The sequence below is a fragment of the Gossypium arboreum genome, chromosome 8 (genome assembly GCF_025698485.1).
Source record: "Gossypium arboreum isolate Shixiya-1 chromosome 8, ASM2569848v2, whole genome shotgun sequence".
NCBI lineage: Eukaryota > Viridiplantae > Streptophyta > Magnoliopsida > Malvales > Malvaceae > Gossypium > Gossypium arboreum.
The window spans coordinates 32600595-32615399 of NC_069077.1; the positions used below are offsets into that span (position 1 = coordinate 32600595).

Sequence of the window (14805 nt, forward strand, 5' to 3'; positions counted from 1 at the left end):
ACCATGAGAAACCAATACCCGAACCTGTTTACTGGTAAGACTTTCGAGGACGAAAGTCCCTAAGGGGGAGAAATGTAACATCCCAAAATAGGGCCTAGTCAGAACAGTGGTTTCGGGACCACAAATCTGACATTGAAATATTTATTTTATGATTATCATGAGGTCTAGAATATGATAATATGCATGTGTTAAAGTTTCATGAAGAAATTTTATGAGTAAGGTGTATAATTGGAAAATAAGGACCAAATCGAATAAATTGTAAAACTTGGATTCTAGAAGCAATTTGTATGAAATTGCTTTAGATTATTAATTAGATGAGCTTAAAGATCAATTTCCCAATTTCTAAGTTTTTGGACAAAAATGGACATGTATGGATGAAATTTGAAAGAAAGTGGTTAAGGGCATTTTGGTCATTTGGCTAATTAATGAAATAAAATGGGAAAATGAAGGCAAAAATCAGCCATTCTTCTCCCTCATCTAGCTGAAATTCTCAATCTCTCCATAGCTAGGGTTTTCAACCTTTTCAAGCTCAAAAGTAAGTGCTTCCAAGCCCTGTTTTTAATGTTCTTTGTATTTTTAAAATCCTGGTAGCTTACTCTCTCCATTTCTACCCATATTTTAAGTTAGGGTTCATATTTTCAAAGTGACCCATGTGTGACATATTCATTCTTTAATGTTATATGGAGGAATATAAAAGTTGGATGTGTGTTAAACATCTTTTCTTAGGTGATTTTCATGAAAAACCCCTAAAAGGACCTTTTTTATTGTTATAGACCCCGAAGAACAAATTTCAGAGGTCGATGGAGAAAAATGAAAGGTTTCGGAATAACCGAGACGCGAAACTGAAACGGATACCAAGTAAGTTCGAATAACTTTAAGTAAACTATTAATATGCCTAGTTACATGTGTTATGAATGTATGATAATTGGTTATAATGATGACATGAAAATCCATAAAGTATGTTAATAATAATGAAATGATAATAAATGTCCCGGTTGAAGTTAAAAAGGGAAATTCGATGGATAAACCATGGCTTACATAACTTGAGATCCTGCATGTGTTGCAGAAAAGGATTTAGCCCAAATGGATAATCGGCTGATCTCAAATATAGGAAAGATCTAGCCCGGACAGGTGTTCTTTGAGTGATCGAGCCTCCCGAAGAATATGTGTGCATTGTGGATTTAGCTCGGACGAATAATCCGACTAGGGTTTGAATTTAGCCTGGACTGGTAATTCAGATCTGAGCTTATTACGGGTGCTTATCGCTGCAAAGGATTTAGGCTGGACTGGTAATCCTGACATCACCCTAGAAGTTTACATTGCGGGGGATTTAGCCTAGACTGGTAATCCCGCCGTATGATGTGAGGTTCGCGATAGTGCATACTTGAGATGATCGCTCTTATGACTTGACGGTAAATGGATAATCCATCAAGACATCCGAGAAACCCAACGGGATTAACATGAGATATAAAAATGAAAATGTTGAATGATGAGCTGATCTAAGACAAATTATATGGTGCATTGTTATGAGACTAACTAGTTGATTGAGTGCATGTAATAGGGAAACTATTTATGCTTGTTGGTTTTATTGCCTAATATGGATGCATGCTAATTAATCAGTAAGTTTACTTTCCAGTTATTCGAGCATACTAAGCATGTAAATGCTTACCCCTCTCTTTTCCCTGTCTTACAGAGCTTGTGGACTTGTGAAGATCAGGAGATGGTTGGAGAGTCAACACACTATCATCTTGTCTATCTTTGGTATATAGATACTCTTATTTTGTTCAATGGCATGTATAGGCCTTTTGTTATTTTGTTATATGTGTCATTTGATTAGCCAATATGAAGGCTTATAAAAGTATACATATTCACTTGTTTATGGCCATGGAAATTGGCTCATGTTGGTGTAGGTTATGACCTACCAAATTGTGCATGTTATGTTCCAATGTTCTTGTGATGATTATATATAGTGTATTACAATTAGTCATATGTAGCATGACCAAATCACATGGGGTGTTAGGCCACAATTTTGGCAATGAGTTAAGATAACGAGCCAATCTTAATTGAGTTACAAGTCATGTAAATCCTTAATATAAAGGGGACAACTTAGCATGTATAAAAACTGATGATATGAGGTTTACATGCAATGAGGTATATTAGGGCTATTTAAGAGTATAATTAGACCATGTTAAGTGTTACTGAAAACTATAAGTGGATATGGTTATTAGAGGGTGACCTAAGGCTTGGAAAATAGCCTAACAAGGTCTACACAGGTGGACACACGGGCGTGTGTCTAGGCTGTGTGTGACACATAAACCGCCCCATGGGTGTGTGGAATGGCCGTGTGTCCCCTGCACCTAAAAATATTAAGTTAGAATGCATGGTAGTAATCACACGGATAGAGACATGGCCGGGTGTCTCAACCGTGTGGAAGACACGGCCTAGAACATGGGCGTGGGTCTTGGCTATGTGCCTCTAAATGCATGTTGACATCATAAACAAAATGCTCAAGTTTTTGGACACGGGCGACCATACGGGCGTGTCTAGACCGTGCGAAGGACATGGGCCAGGGACAAGGGTGTGTGCTTGGCCATGTGAAAACCCCTGTAGGTTCGAAATGAAAAGTAAATTCAATTAATTCCATACAGGTAGGGGACACGAGCATGTCCCAAAGCACACGGGCGTGTGCATTGCCTCTACACGGGCATGTAAGGCTTAACTTAGAAAATTTTTCAAGAACTTTCTCAGGTTCTCGGTTTAGTCTCGGACCTTTCTCAATATATGTTTTGGGCCCCATAAGCTCATATTAGGGACACTAAGATGTTGTTTGATTGGGTTCAAATTGGAACGAAATTTTTATAACCCATAATTCTCGAAAATGTTCGAGTACATGTCTGGTAACGCCTCTTACTTGGTGCCGGTCTCGGGTACAAGTAAGGGGTGTTACAGGCACCTTATTAATTTTCCAAATTCTTTATTAGCAAAGGTTTTAAAAGCCAAATATTATCCAAATTCAGACTTTATCAATGCACAGTTAGGGAATTTACCTTTACTTATTGGAAAAGCGTGTGGGCAACAAAACGGTTACTGTAAGACTGCCTATATTGGCGATTCGGTAGGGGAGATCAAATATATGTTTGGGATGATCGGTGGGTACCGAGAGTTGATACAGATAGAATCAATGATAATTCCAACAATATAGAAATAGAGTTAGTTTCGGACCTAATTGATGCTTCAACAAGCAAATGGAAGATTGATCTAATAGTTAATACCTTTCAAGCGGACACAGTACAAAAGATTCTGCAAATTCCTTTGGCAGAAGATGAACATGATGATTTTCAAGTCTGGCGAGGAGAACATTCTGGCTAATTTTCAGTTAGAAGTGCCTACAAACTATTACAAGAGGCTAATATGGATCCTAGTGCTTATTTAATACAAGCCGAAGCAAAAAATTTCTACAGAAAGCTATGGAATTTAGATCTCCCTTCAACAATTGCTATCACTATATAGCGTATTTCCTGGAACTTTATTCATACTCTAGCAAATCTCAAATAAAAAGAGTGGCTGCAAATATTTCCTGTCCTCGGTGTCAAAATGCAAAAGAAGATAACAACCACGTTTTTTGACAATGCCCTACAATAATAGAGACATGACAGAATTTAAATCTCTCATGGGTCATTAATATTAATATTCAAGGTTTGTGGGAATGGCTTACCTGGGTTTTTACCATAGGTAACAGCAAACAATGCCGACTGTTTTGCTGTGATGTTTGGACAATCTGGAGTTTAAGAAATCAGTTAGTTCACAAGGGGAAAATAATGATAGGAAGAGATTTATCGAACCGACTCCAAAGTTATATAGCAGAGATCAATGGGTTGGAGGAAAAATCACTTACTTCAGATGGTGGTAGAAGACAGAGATGGGAAGAAAGGAAAGCGAGAGTAGCTATTTATTCTAACGTAGCTTTCGATGGAAAATACTCCAGATCGGCCTCAGGTCTAGTGGTTTGGAGGGAGATGGGTGAGTTTTTAGCCTCAAAAATAGTCCTCAATTTCACAACATCGTCTTCGTTCATGGCAGAGGCACATGCAGGGTTACAAGCAGTAAAGTTAGAGAACTCATTGGGTTTTCAATTAGTAGACGTTTTAGGGGATTCAAGAACGCTCATAAAGAAAAGTAATTCAACAGCGATAAACAAATCAGTTATAGGGGCGATTATCTGAGACATTCAAAGCAAAAAACAACATTTCTAAGAAATCAATTTCCAGTTTGTTCAAAAATCAGGAAATGGTTATGCCCATGAACTTGCAAAAAAAGCATTAAGAAAAAGAGAGAAAAAGTACCTGGAGGGAGCAGATATCGTCCACCTTCAATGCAAACAGTAGGAGAGATGGCTAAGAAACCTAAATTAAAGAGTCTCTATAAAAGATCTGAAAAGATAAGGATAGCAGAAATGAAAGTGATAATACTTTAGAATAACATTTTTATGTATTAATTACACATTTATTTGGAGTATGATCCTACTAATTTGAGCTATTTATGGTTTTTTATCTTGTAGGGACTAAATTGAAGGAAAAAGGAAATTTAGGGGAAAAAAGCGTGAATTTAAAGATAAAATGGGCCAACATGCGAAGTAGGAAGGAAGTGGTGCCAAAAATGCAAAGTGTGGAAGAGTTGGGGGCAAAAGTGCAAAGAAGTGATTTTATAAACACAAGACTCTATTTAATTTTTAATTATATTAGGATAATTGTTAAAGATTATTATTTAGATTTAATTTTAGCTTTTATCTTCATTTATCTTTAATTATCTTTATTTATTTATATTTATCTTTTAGAATTTAATCAAGAATAGACTAGATTTTCTAGTATTATAAATAGGGGATGGAGTGACATAGATTTTATTTATCTTTTCTGTAAACACTCCCTCTCCCAAAAAGCTTAGTCTTATTTCCCTTCATATTATTTAATAAAAATTCCATTTTCATTATATTTATTTTTCCCCAAAAGTATGAGCCACTAAATTTATCTAGCCAAAGGTTATCGAAATTCCCCAAAAATGGTTCATGAGGCTTAGAATCCACGCTTAGCCTTCTCAACAAGTATTCATTGCTTCTCTGCACTACAGGACTGATGCTTCCGTCCATGTCCCTTCAAAAGTGATCTTTTCATCTTGTGCAAAGGAGGCCGCTTTGTATGTTTTGAGAAAGTTGCACAATCAGTTTATTAGCTTACTGCATTAGAGGTTGGCGAGCCCAAGAGACAAAATGGCGTGGCATTCGCCATTGAGAAGTGATGATCTAGCATAAGATGGTCCCACAAAAGCGATTATTGGCTAGAGTCAGGTTCCTCTAAATAGTAAGTCTAAAATCTTAGAGCTGGTGGTCGTAGGCATCCTCTTCCACTATAACTAGCTTATTTTGTTTAAGAAGGATAACCTAAAAGCCGAGGATTGAACCCAAGGCGAATCGAGACAACAGGAGGCTGGAATCTCTCCATAATAAAAAAACTCTCTCTTACTCAACTCTGTCTTTCGTTACAATTTTAATTTTAATTTTCGTAATTTCAAATCAATTAAACTTTGAATTCTGTTTTTTAATTTTTTTCCAGGTACGCAAGTTTTCTTGGGTACGACTCCGTCTGGGGTTTCGAGGAACAGGAACTTATGCAAATCCAGTCCTTGAGGATTTGACCTTATTTTCCTTATACTATTATTTTCATTATTTTATTGGGATGGGATATATTTGCTTCTATCAACGATCGCATCAAATTTTGGTGCCGTTCCAGGGGACTAGTAACGTACTGATCTCATTTCTTTATTTCTTATGACCAAATCTACTCCAAATATTCTTGCGTTTGATTCAGAAATAGAGAAGACTGCGAGAACCCTACTCAAACACTTGAAAGTGAAAAAGTAGAAGTCGATTCACCAGAATAAGTGCTTAACGCTAGGGTTAACAAAAACCTAAATCTAGCACATTAAGCAATGGCTCAAACGATTCGGCAACTGGCCGAAGCTTCGGTAGAACAATCGCCATTGTGCATAGCGTATCTTACTATAGATATTGATTTTAAACTGAAGTCAAGATTAATCCAATTACTGCCAACTTTTCGTGGGTTGCAAAATGAAAATCCCCACAAACATCTAAAAAAGTTTCATATGATTTGTCTTAGCATGAAACCTCAAGATGTAACTGAGGACCAAATCAAATTGCATGCTTTTCCTTTTTCCTGAGCAGATTCTACTAGGGAATGGTTGTTTTATCTTTCCCCTGGATTTATTATAACTTAGGCTGATCTTTCTCGTTTTGTTTCTCAACAGGTTTTTTCCAGCATCACGTGCAGCTAGGTTAAGAAAGGAGATAGTTGGGATAAGGCAAAAAGAATCAGAGTCTCTTTATGACTATTGGGAGCTATTTAAGATGTTGTGTGCAAGTTGCCCACAACATGGTATTACGGAACAGTCTCTGCTCCAATTCTTTTATGAAGGTTTAAACCCCATACAGATGAATATGGTGGATGCCGCTAGTGGAGGAGCGTTGGTCAATATGACTCCCCAATAAGCAAAGGACTTGATATCTACAATGGCTGCAAATACTCAGCAATTTCAAGCCAATCCTGAGCCCCCTAGAAGGGTTCACTAGCTAAGTAATTCAACCTTAGAAGATAAAGTTGATAGACTTACTAATATTGTGAATTCTTTTATTGCAGAAAAAGAAAAACCAACCCGACTAGCGGAATATGTGCGACACCTAAACATACAACTGATGCATGTCCTAGTTTGTATGATGATACTATGGCTCATTTGGATGTTGTGAGAAACTTTTCTAGGCCACCATAAAAGCGACATGACCCCTACGCTGATACCTACAACCCAGGATGGAAAGACCATCCTAACTTGAGTTATGGGGCAAACCTGCAGTATAACCAGCCATACCAAAACTAGTTTCCACAGCAGCTGCGAGATTCAGGTACCTCTCTAGAAACCATGGTCAATAAATTAGCAGCTAATGCCCTTAATTTCCAATAGTAAACTCTTAATTTCCAAAAACAAAAGAGTTTCAACAGAAAACTGAGGCGTCTACAAGAGAATTGACCACATCAATTGAGAAAATGAATTCTCAAGGGAAGCTGTCATCACAAACGGAACCTAATTCAAGACAACACACAAATGCAGTGACATTGCGAAGTGGAAAAGTATTGGAACCAATTCCTGGCAAAATCTTGGCCAAGATCCTACCCAAGAAAAGCACGAGAATGATGAATACGTCTGAACGAAACCTCCATTGTCCATAATTCAACCTCTATTCCCAGGACGATTGAACTAATGTCGGAAAGGTAGAAAGGACAAGGAGATCATCGAAACATTCAGAAATGTTAAAATCAACATACTACTATTGGATGTCATCAAACAAATTTCATGATATGCCAAGTTCCTTAAAAAGTTCTGCACCAACAAGCAAAAATTAACTGGTAATGAAAGAGTAAGCGTTGGTGAGAATGAATCCACATTGTTACAGCGGAGGAAGCCAGCAAAATGCAAAGATAGGGGCATGTTTGCAATACCATGCAAAATAGGTCACTTAGGAATTAAAAAGCTATGTGTGATTTAAGGGTCTCCTTAAATGTCATGCATTTTTCTATTTATGAATCACTTAACGTGGATTTTTTGACGAAAATAGGTGGTGTTATCATTCAGTTAGCAGACAGGTCTAGTGTGCATCCTGAAAGAGTCCTCGAGGACGTATAGTGAAAGTCAATGGACTTATATTCCCTGCAAACTTTTATATAATAAAAATGGAAGAGGATAATGTTCCTAGGTCTTCAGACATCTTGTTAGGATGACCTTTCCTTAGTACTACAAATACTAAGATTGACGTGCCTAGTAAAACCCTCACGATGGAGTTTGATGGGGAGATTGTGAAGTTTAATGTTTACGATGCTATTAGTCACCCAATTGAAATCTTGAACGTAAACTGTGTCGACATAATTGACTCATTAGTAGAAAAAACTTTTGAGTCATCTTATGGAGATAAATCTAAAATGATGTTTGATGATTTTGAATCTATTAATAAATTATTGGCTCCTATGGATACTAAACTTCAACCTTCTGTTGCGCAGGCACCATATCATAAATTAAAACCACTTCCCGAGCATCTCAAGCGTGCATTTTTGGAGAATGATGATACCATTGTTGACTTAAAATGGATTAACCCCTTGACAGGCACACATAAGATTTTCTTGGAGAAAAATACGAAACCAAAGAAAGAGGCACAAGGAAGATTGAACCTAAATATGGTGAATGTGGTAAAAAATGAGAATTTTCAAGCTCATACAAATGAAAGGATTCAGTTCGAACAACCTCAATAGTAGTTGAGACGTCAAGCTAGCAACGTTAAACAAGCGCTTGTTGAGAGGCAACCCAATTTTTATTTTTCTTTATTTTTATTTTATTATTTATTATTTATTATTTTATTTTATTTTATTATTTTTATTTTTTATTTTATTTTATTTTATTTGGATATCAATAAATTTCTATTCATTTGTCTAGGTAAACTGGTGAGGAAAAAAACTTAGGAATTGCCATACTTCCACAAGCCTCCCTTATTCTATCCTTATTCTAAGTAAGAATAGCACATCCCTACTTAATACTTACCCAAAACCTGTATCCAAACACCCACCCTACAACCAAACACCCTTTATTCTACACCTTCAAACCTTAAACTTTTCCTCATTTTCACCTAAATAACCCTCTAACCGCCATCCCTCTTCTCCCCCACCCCCACCACCATGGTTAAGACTAGAAGTTGTGCCACCGCTGAACCTTCCTTCGCAGTCAACAGCATCTGGCGTCGATTCTCGGCACCCTAACACGTCAACTTAGCCGACAAACGCCTTCCCCTCCTTCCTCTCCTCCTCGCGACACTGAACCTTGTCCTCATTGCAACTATGAATGAATGGCAGTGACTACATGAGGAGTTTTTCTAAAACCTTTTTCTTTCACATATTTGTTTTCCTTTTTCTTTCACATCGAGGATAATGTGTTTTAAGTAGTGGGGAGGCATTCCTCATTAATGGGTACTAGCTGTTGACAGTGACTGGATTAGGTTTCTCATTTCTTTATTTAGTTTTATTTTTTATTTTATTCGTTTTATCTTGGGCCATTTACTCTTATTTGGGGTTGTTTCTCCTTTTTTATTAGTCTCTCTTTTCTTAGGTCTTAGTTTCAAAGTTCTACAGAAACTCATCCCCATTATATTATTTGATTCTGATCAATAAAATCCAGTCAAATTATTCAAAAAAAAAAATGAGACCTAACTTTTCCAAATTCACTAAAATTTATTAATTAAACTAATTGTATTTTGTATTCTATTACTTTTATATTTTGTATATTATTAAATTTCACTCAAAACATAATTTAGTAATTTAACCTAAAAATCATATTTTATTTACATCATTAAATTATAATTAATTCTTATACCTCTCACACATACATATATTATCCCTTAAAAAATTTAAATCCCTAATCTAAGCTTTAACTAGCAACATAATATCAATCAATCACTTTTATCTATTATTCAATTAATCCTTCTAGGTTTTGTTTAGTGAAATTAATTTTTGGTGTTGATTTGTCGTAATATAATACATAGTGATTAGCTAACTAGACTTTTTTAGTGGCATGCATTATTATTGTTAGTCACATTATCATTCGATCTCTAGAATACTTGAAAGTGTCTTATTGTAACACTTAAAAATATTACAACTTATTTGTCACACTTGTGGTCAAACCACTTTAATTTATGATACTTTGTGCTAATTCTTTGCTTCACATTTGTACGCCGTGGTGCAGTCACCATCCACTACCCAAGACCTCTTAGCCTACTAGTGATAGGCTTACTATTTAGATGTTCTCTTGGCTTGCCACATGTCTTAACTCGAATGGGATATAACACTACTTTATCATCAGAGTCAGAATACCAAGCTTACATGTTGTCAACACTCTTTCAGCGCTCAACCTTTATACTCTCTTCTCCACTACTCTCTATAACTTCCTAACTCTCCACCTCAATTAGATGAACCAACCTTCATAACAATCACTCTCCTTTCCTCTCTACTCCTCCCTTATTATACACAATATCAAAAAGTTTACATACTAAACATTTGGGTAAATTTTATTTAATATTATGATGTTCCCTTCTTGATAAAAAGGAAAATGAAACGTGAAAAAGTTTGGCACATTAAATGTTTTAAAGTGAATTTCTTTACAATAGACAGAAAAAGGAAAATTGTAAATTTTATAGTTTAAGCCAAGAAAATGCCATGAAACATCATATTTTTACTAAAATTGATTTTTTTTGTTGATAGATTTTTATTAAAAGTCAAGATTGTACAACCCCATTCCCTGTGGATAAGAAATATGTATTATACATTTTCATCAAAGTGACCATCATACTCAGAGAAATTTTATTAAACATGTAAACCAAAAAGTAATTGATAGGTAAAAATTTTGTTAAACATGTAAACAGATAATGCTAAAGAGAGGTGAAAGCAGTTATAACTCTCTTGGCTTCATCACGTATACAGGAAAGGTTGGTCTTTATCTCCTTACAAAGCCTGCCTTCAACAAGACGAATAGGCAACCACAGCTTGGGCTTTACATCAACCAAATACGAAAGTGTTGTGTGGGAGGATTCTTCACCACCAATTACTTCATGATTGTCTTCATTTTTTGTTTTACTAAACTGCACAATCCCGTTATTAGGAAAGTTTTACTCCAATGGAAATGCAATTAGATGATGGAATTAGTATGTTGTTACCTGTTCAAGCAACCATGTTCCTTCAAACTGTGTGAAGTCACCTTCAACCATCTTGAATTGAATTTCACGTTTTTTACCATGAGGCAAAATCTCAACATCTTTCTCATAACAATCTAAAACTCCCTTAGCATTGAATTTCAAACCCAATGGCAAGTTTTGCTGTCCAATCTGTTGAAACCAATGTGATTAACCACACCACTTTTCAATCCATCAACAATTAGATTTAAACAACACAGTTAGTTTGAGTGTAAGGGACATATATCATCACTACCCACCCTCATGTACCACTATTGTCTTCAAATTTAAATATGACTGTTAATATAAATCGACCTACAATTGTATGAATGAAATCAAGCCTTTTTTAACTCAAACCAATTTTCGTTTCCTTATATGTATTGGGTTAGGCAAGACAAGTTGATCCTACATGCCATTGTCGCCTCTGTCTCCCAATATATCATTCCTATTACTGCAGTAGCCACAACATCACTTTCAAATACTTTTGCTAATAAAACACGGTTCAGAATATTTCTTAAAAAAAAAAAAAACTGATTATGGTAAGACAATAAAAAGTGGAAAGGGATAAATAATTAACCTGAAAAAGTCGAGCAAACTTGTCATTTTTTTCAACAACTTTGCTGACAGCAAGACCCGGAATAAGATCAGCCAACTTCTCGTAGTCAGTCAAAATGTCCCAAACAGTATCAAGGCTGGCTTCAATTCCAATTTTGGACCGAATTCTACGACAGTTCCCTCCAAGCTTTTTTATCTCAATGAAGACACCGTCTTCACACAACGATTCTTCCTTCTCATCTGACAGAACATAACCACCACCACCACCATCATCATTTGTGTTGGATGATGTACATATTCAAACCATCGATGCAGTATGTAGAAATGAAAGCATATAATATATATATTCACCTTGAATGATGATGGCTCTCCCGTCATAGTGGAGAGACATGGTCGGTTACCGTCGATCTATCTATTTATCTTCAACTGTGCATTTTCAATAAATAAATTATGAACCAAATATATACTAATATTATCCTAAGCTTAAAACGTATAACAATATAGCATTACTTGGAAGTTATACCTTCCTTGATGGAAGTCTGATATTTGGGGTAATTCGAGGGATAGCTTTTCTGAGGATTTAAGTAATAGTAATACATACTCTATTTTAAGCTACGCCTAATATTTCTTATTTTAAAAATTAAAGTTGATGCATATAGTTAGATTAAACGATCAAAAGGAATCATGTTGGATCTGCATCTGATTTTATACATTAAAATATGTAAGTTGAAACATGGGGATTTTACATGATCACGTGCTGCATTTATCAACTATTTTTTTCTTTTCCAACGCATCTGCATCTCATGGTTTTACTATCCTCATTGATATTATTTAAAGGAAATGGTTTTTTGCTTCAAAATTATTTGACTCCCAAGTGACAGGAAATTAAGATGTAAGTCCGGCCCAAAACCAAAAAAAATAAATAAACAAAATAAAAACTAAAATAAAGACCAAGTCCATTTACAAGATAATGGCCCAAATACAAAAAAAAAAAACTCAAGGCCTAAAATATATAACCTGACCCTAAAACCCAATAAGCCCATAACCTAAACTTTTTTTTAGAAAGCAACCCTCATGTCAAGTGTTCGCCACCCGAGGCCTAACGCGCCTCTGCCACCATTGCACCAAAATGATAAAGGTGCACTTCCCGTCGTCACCATTGACCGCGCACCACTACTTGCAAAAAAAACGAAAGAGGACAAAAACAAAGTAGCAAAAACAAGAAGAAAATACAAAAAAAATGTAATAAACACTATGTAATATATGGTTATAAAAGCCATAGAAACAGATTGTATTAAAGGAGATTTTTTGGAAATAGAAATCGGATACGAACATTTAAAAAAAAAGTGATTTACTCTATTTTATTTTTAGATTCGAAGCAAATAAAAAATAATATAAATAAAATATATTCACCTGCCACTTTGTGCCGCGCCACCATCGAGGATCTCTTACGATCACGAAAGCCACTGAACCCATTAGGGTGTCGTTTGGGCTTCGATAAAGGGGGATATGAAAGGGTGTACAGCAAAAAAGGGCGAAAGCTGAAATTTTTTCGTTCTTTTTTTTATTTTTTAAGGCATTTTCCTTTAGATCCGAACTTTAGGGTTAAAAAGGGGCAAAAAAAAGGAGGTTTTTTTGGACTCCGGCCACCGGAGGCGACGGTTGCCATCGCCGATGACTGGTGGCCATAGCGGGCTCCCGACAGCCCAGTGGTTGGACCTTGGGCTGTGTTTAGAGAAAAAAGAGTAAGGAAGGGATTTTTTTTTAAAAAACGCGGAGGAAATGATTTTTTTTTTATAGAATTTTTTTACTTTTATAGGCCTCTGAAACGGTGTTGTTTTGGGATTGGTCTCAAACGCCCAAAACGACATCATTTTGACGCGACCCAGAACCCGACCCAATTGCTTAGTAGGATCCGATTGTTTTCGTGGAACAGTCTATTTTTTCCTTGGGTCTTTCTGCTTTTTCAACTTGTTTTAATTTAGTCTTGTTTTATTTTTTATTTTTTCCATTTAATTCTGTTTTATTTCATTTTGGTCCATAGGTCATGTTTTCTTGTCCCATTTTTAGTAATTTTTATATTTCCGATATCGTAATAGTTTAATTTAGCTATCTCAGGAATTAATTTGTAAAGAAATCAAAGTACTAGGGTTTTTCCATGGATGAGTATGCATGAATTATGAAGTTTTATGGTAAAAAATGAAGGTTGTTGATAGATAAACAACTTTTGTAAAGTGAATTTTGATGAAATTATGATTTAAGGGCTAAATTGTAAAGATGTAAATTCACAAAAAAATTCTAAATTTTATGAAATACATGGGCTATTATTGTGATATATGAAATTCAGCTAGGCTTGGAATAAGGATTAAATTGCATAAATTTCATTTTCTGAGCCTAGGGACGAAATCGTAATTAAATAAAAGTATAGGGATAAAATAGTAATTTTACTTAAGAAGTGAATTGGATTGAATTGAATATGAATTGTATTAAATTGAGCTAAATTTACTCGTATAGATCCGGATAAACCAAATACAGAATTGGATCGAGGAAAAGAAAAAGTATCGTATTAGTAGATTACAATTCACGAACACTTGTCAAAGTAAGTTCATGTAACTAAATTGTGAATATTTATATGTTTGAATTGAATGTTGTATGTTGTATATTTGAATTGTGTAATTGTTATTTATAAAAATTGATTACATATCTGACAAAGCCTGATAAATGTTAAGTTTCGTTTGAATATATGAAACTTCAAGGGATACAGGGCTCCCGAATTGGTTGTGGTCTTGCATATGTTGTGGACACACCACAGCTCGAAAGAGCGTCCCATTATTAGCCCTCTCAAGCTTCCTATTATATGGTTCTCGCGAGCTTCCTGTTAATAGCTCTTCGGAGCATCCCGATTGTTAAGATTCTGCATGTGTTGTAGAAACACCACAGCTCTTATGAGCGTCCCAATATATGGCTCTTCGTGAGTCTCTCGATAAAAGGCTCTTTCATGAGCTTCTTGATATGGCTCACTTAAACTTCCCGATATATGGTTATATAGAGCTTTCTAATTAATAACTCTTCGGAGCTACCCGTTATTGGTTCACATGAACTTCTTGATTATAGCTATAATAAGCTTCCCATTATACAGCTCACATGAGCTTCCTGTTTATGTACTCATATGAGCATAACTCTTCGGAGCTACCCGTTATTGGTTCACATGAACTTCTTGATTATAGCTATAATAAGCTTCCCGTTATACAGCTCACATGAGCTTCCTGTTTATGTACTCATATGAGCATTTTCGAATATGAATTGATAGATTATAGATTTGTATACTTCAAGTGTACTACTCAGATATCCATCGATATTTTAAATGGTTCAATAGACAAAATCCTGATATGAGAAAATAAATGAATTCAAAGTGAATCATT

At 35.5% G+C, this 14805-nt stretch overlaps 1 protein-coding gene across 1 annotated transcript; it reads right to left on the minus strand.

Moving 5' to 3' along the window:
• Positions 1 to 10329: 10329 nt before the first annotated feature.
• Positions 10330 to 11979, minus strand: LOC108469287 (uncharacterized). The gene is made up of 5 exons (XM_017770182.2): positions 11907 to 11979; positions 11735 to 11809; positions 11406 to 11623; positions 10814 to 10981; positions 10330 to 10738 (listed from the first exon to the last, which is right to left on the minus strand). The coding sequence occupies exons 2-5, from the start codon at positions 11772 to 11774 to the stop codon at positions 10529 to 10531; spliced, it is 636 nt and encodes a 211-aa protein (XP_017625671.1). The 5' UTR covers positions 11775 to 11809; positions 11907 to 11979; the 3' UTR covers positions 10330 to 10528.
• Positions 11980 to 14805: the final 2826 nt, after the last annotated feature.

Excerpts from the sequence above, each read along its gene's own strand:
- LOC108469287 (XM_017770182.2), bottom strand. The coding sequence starts at position 11,774 with ATGTCTCTCCACTATGACGGGAGAGCCATCATCATTCAAG. Across the intron at positions 11,624-11,734 it reads GAGAGCCATCATCATTCAAG|ATGAGAAGGAAGAATCGTTG; the intron begins GTGAATATATAT and ends ATGTTCTGTCAG. Across the intron at positions 10,739-10,813 it reads GAACATGGTTGCTTGAACAG|TTTAGTAAAACAAAAAATGA; the intron begins GTAACAACATAC and ends GGGATTGTGCAG.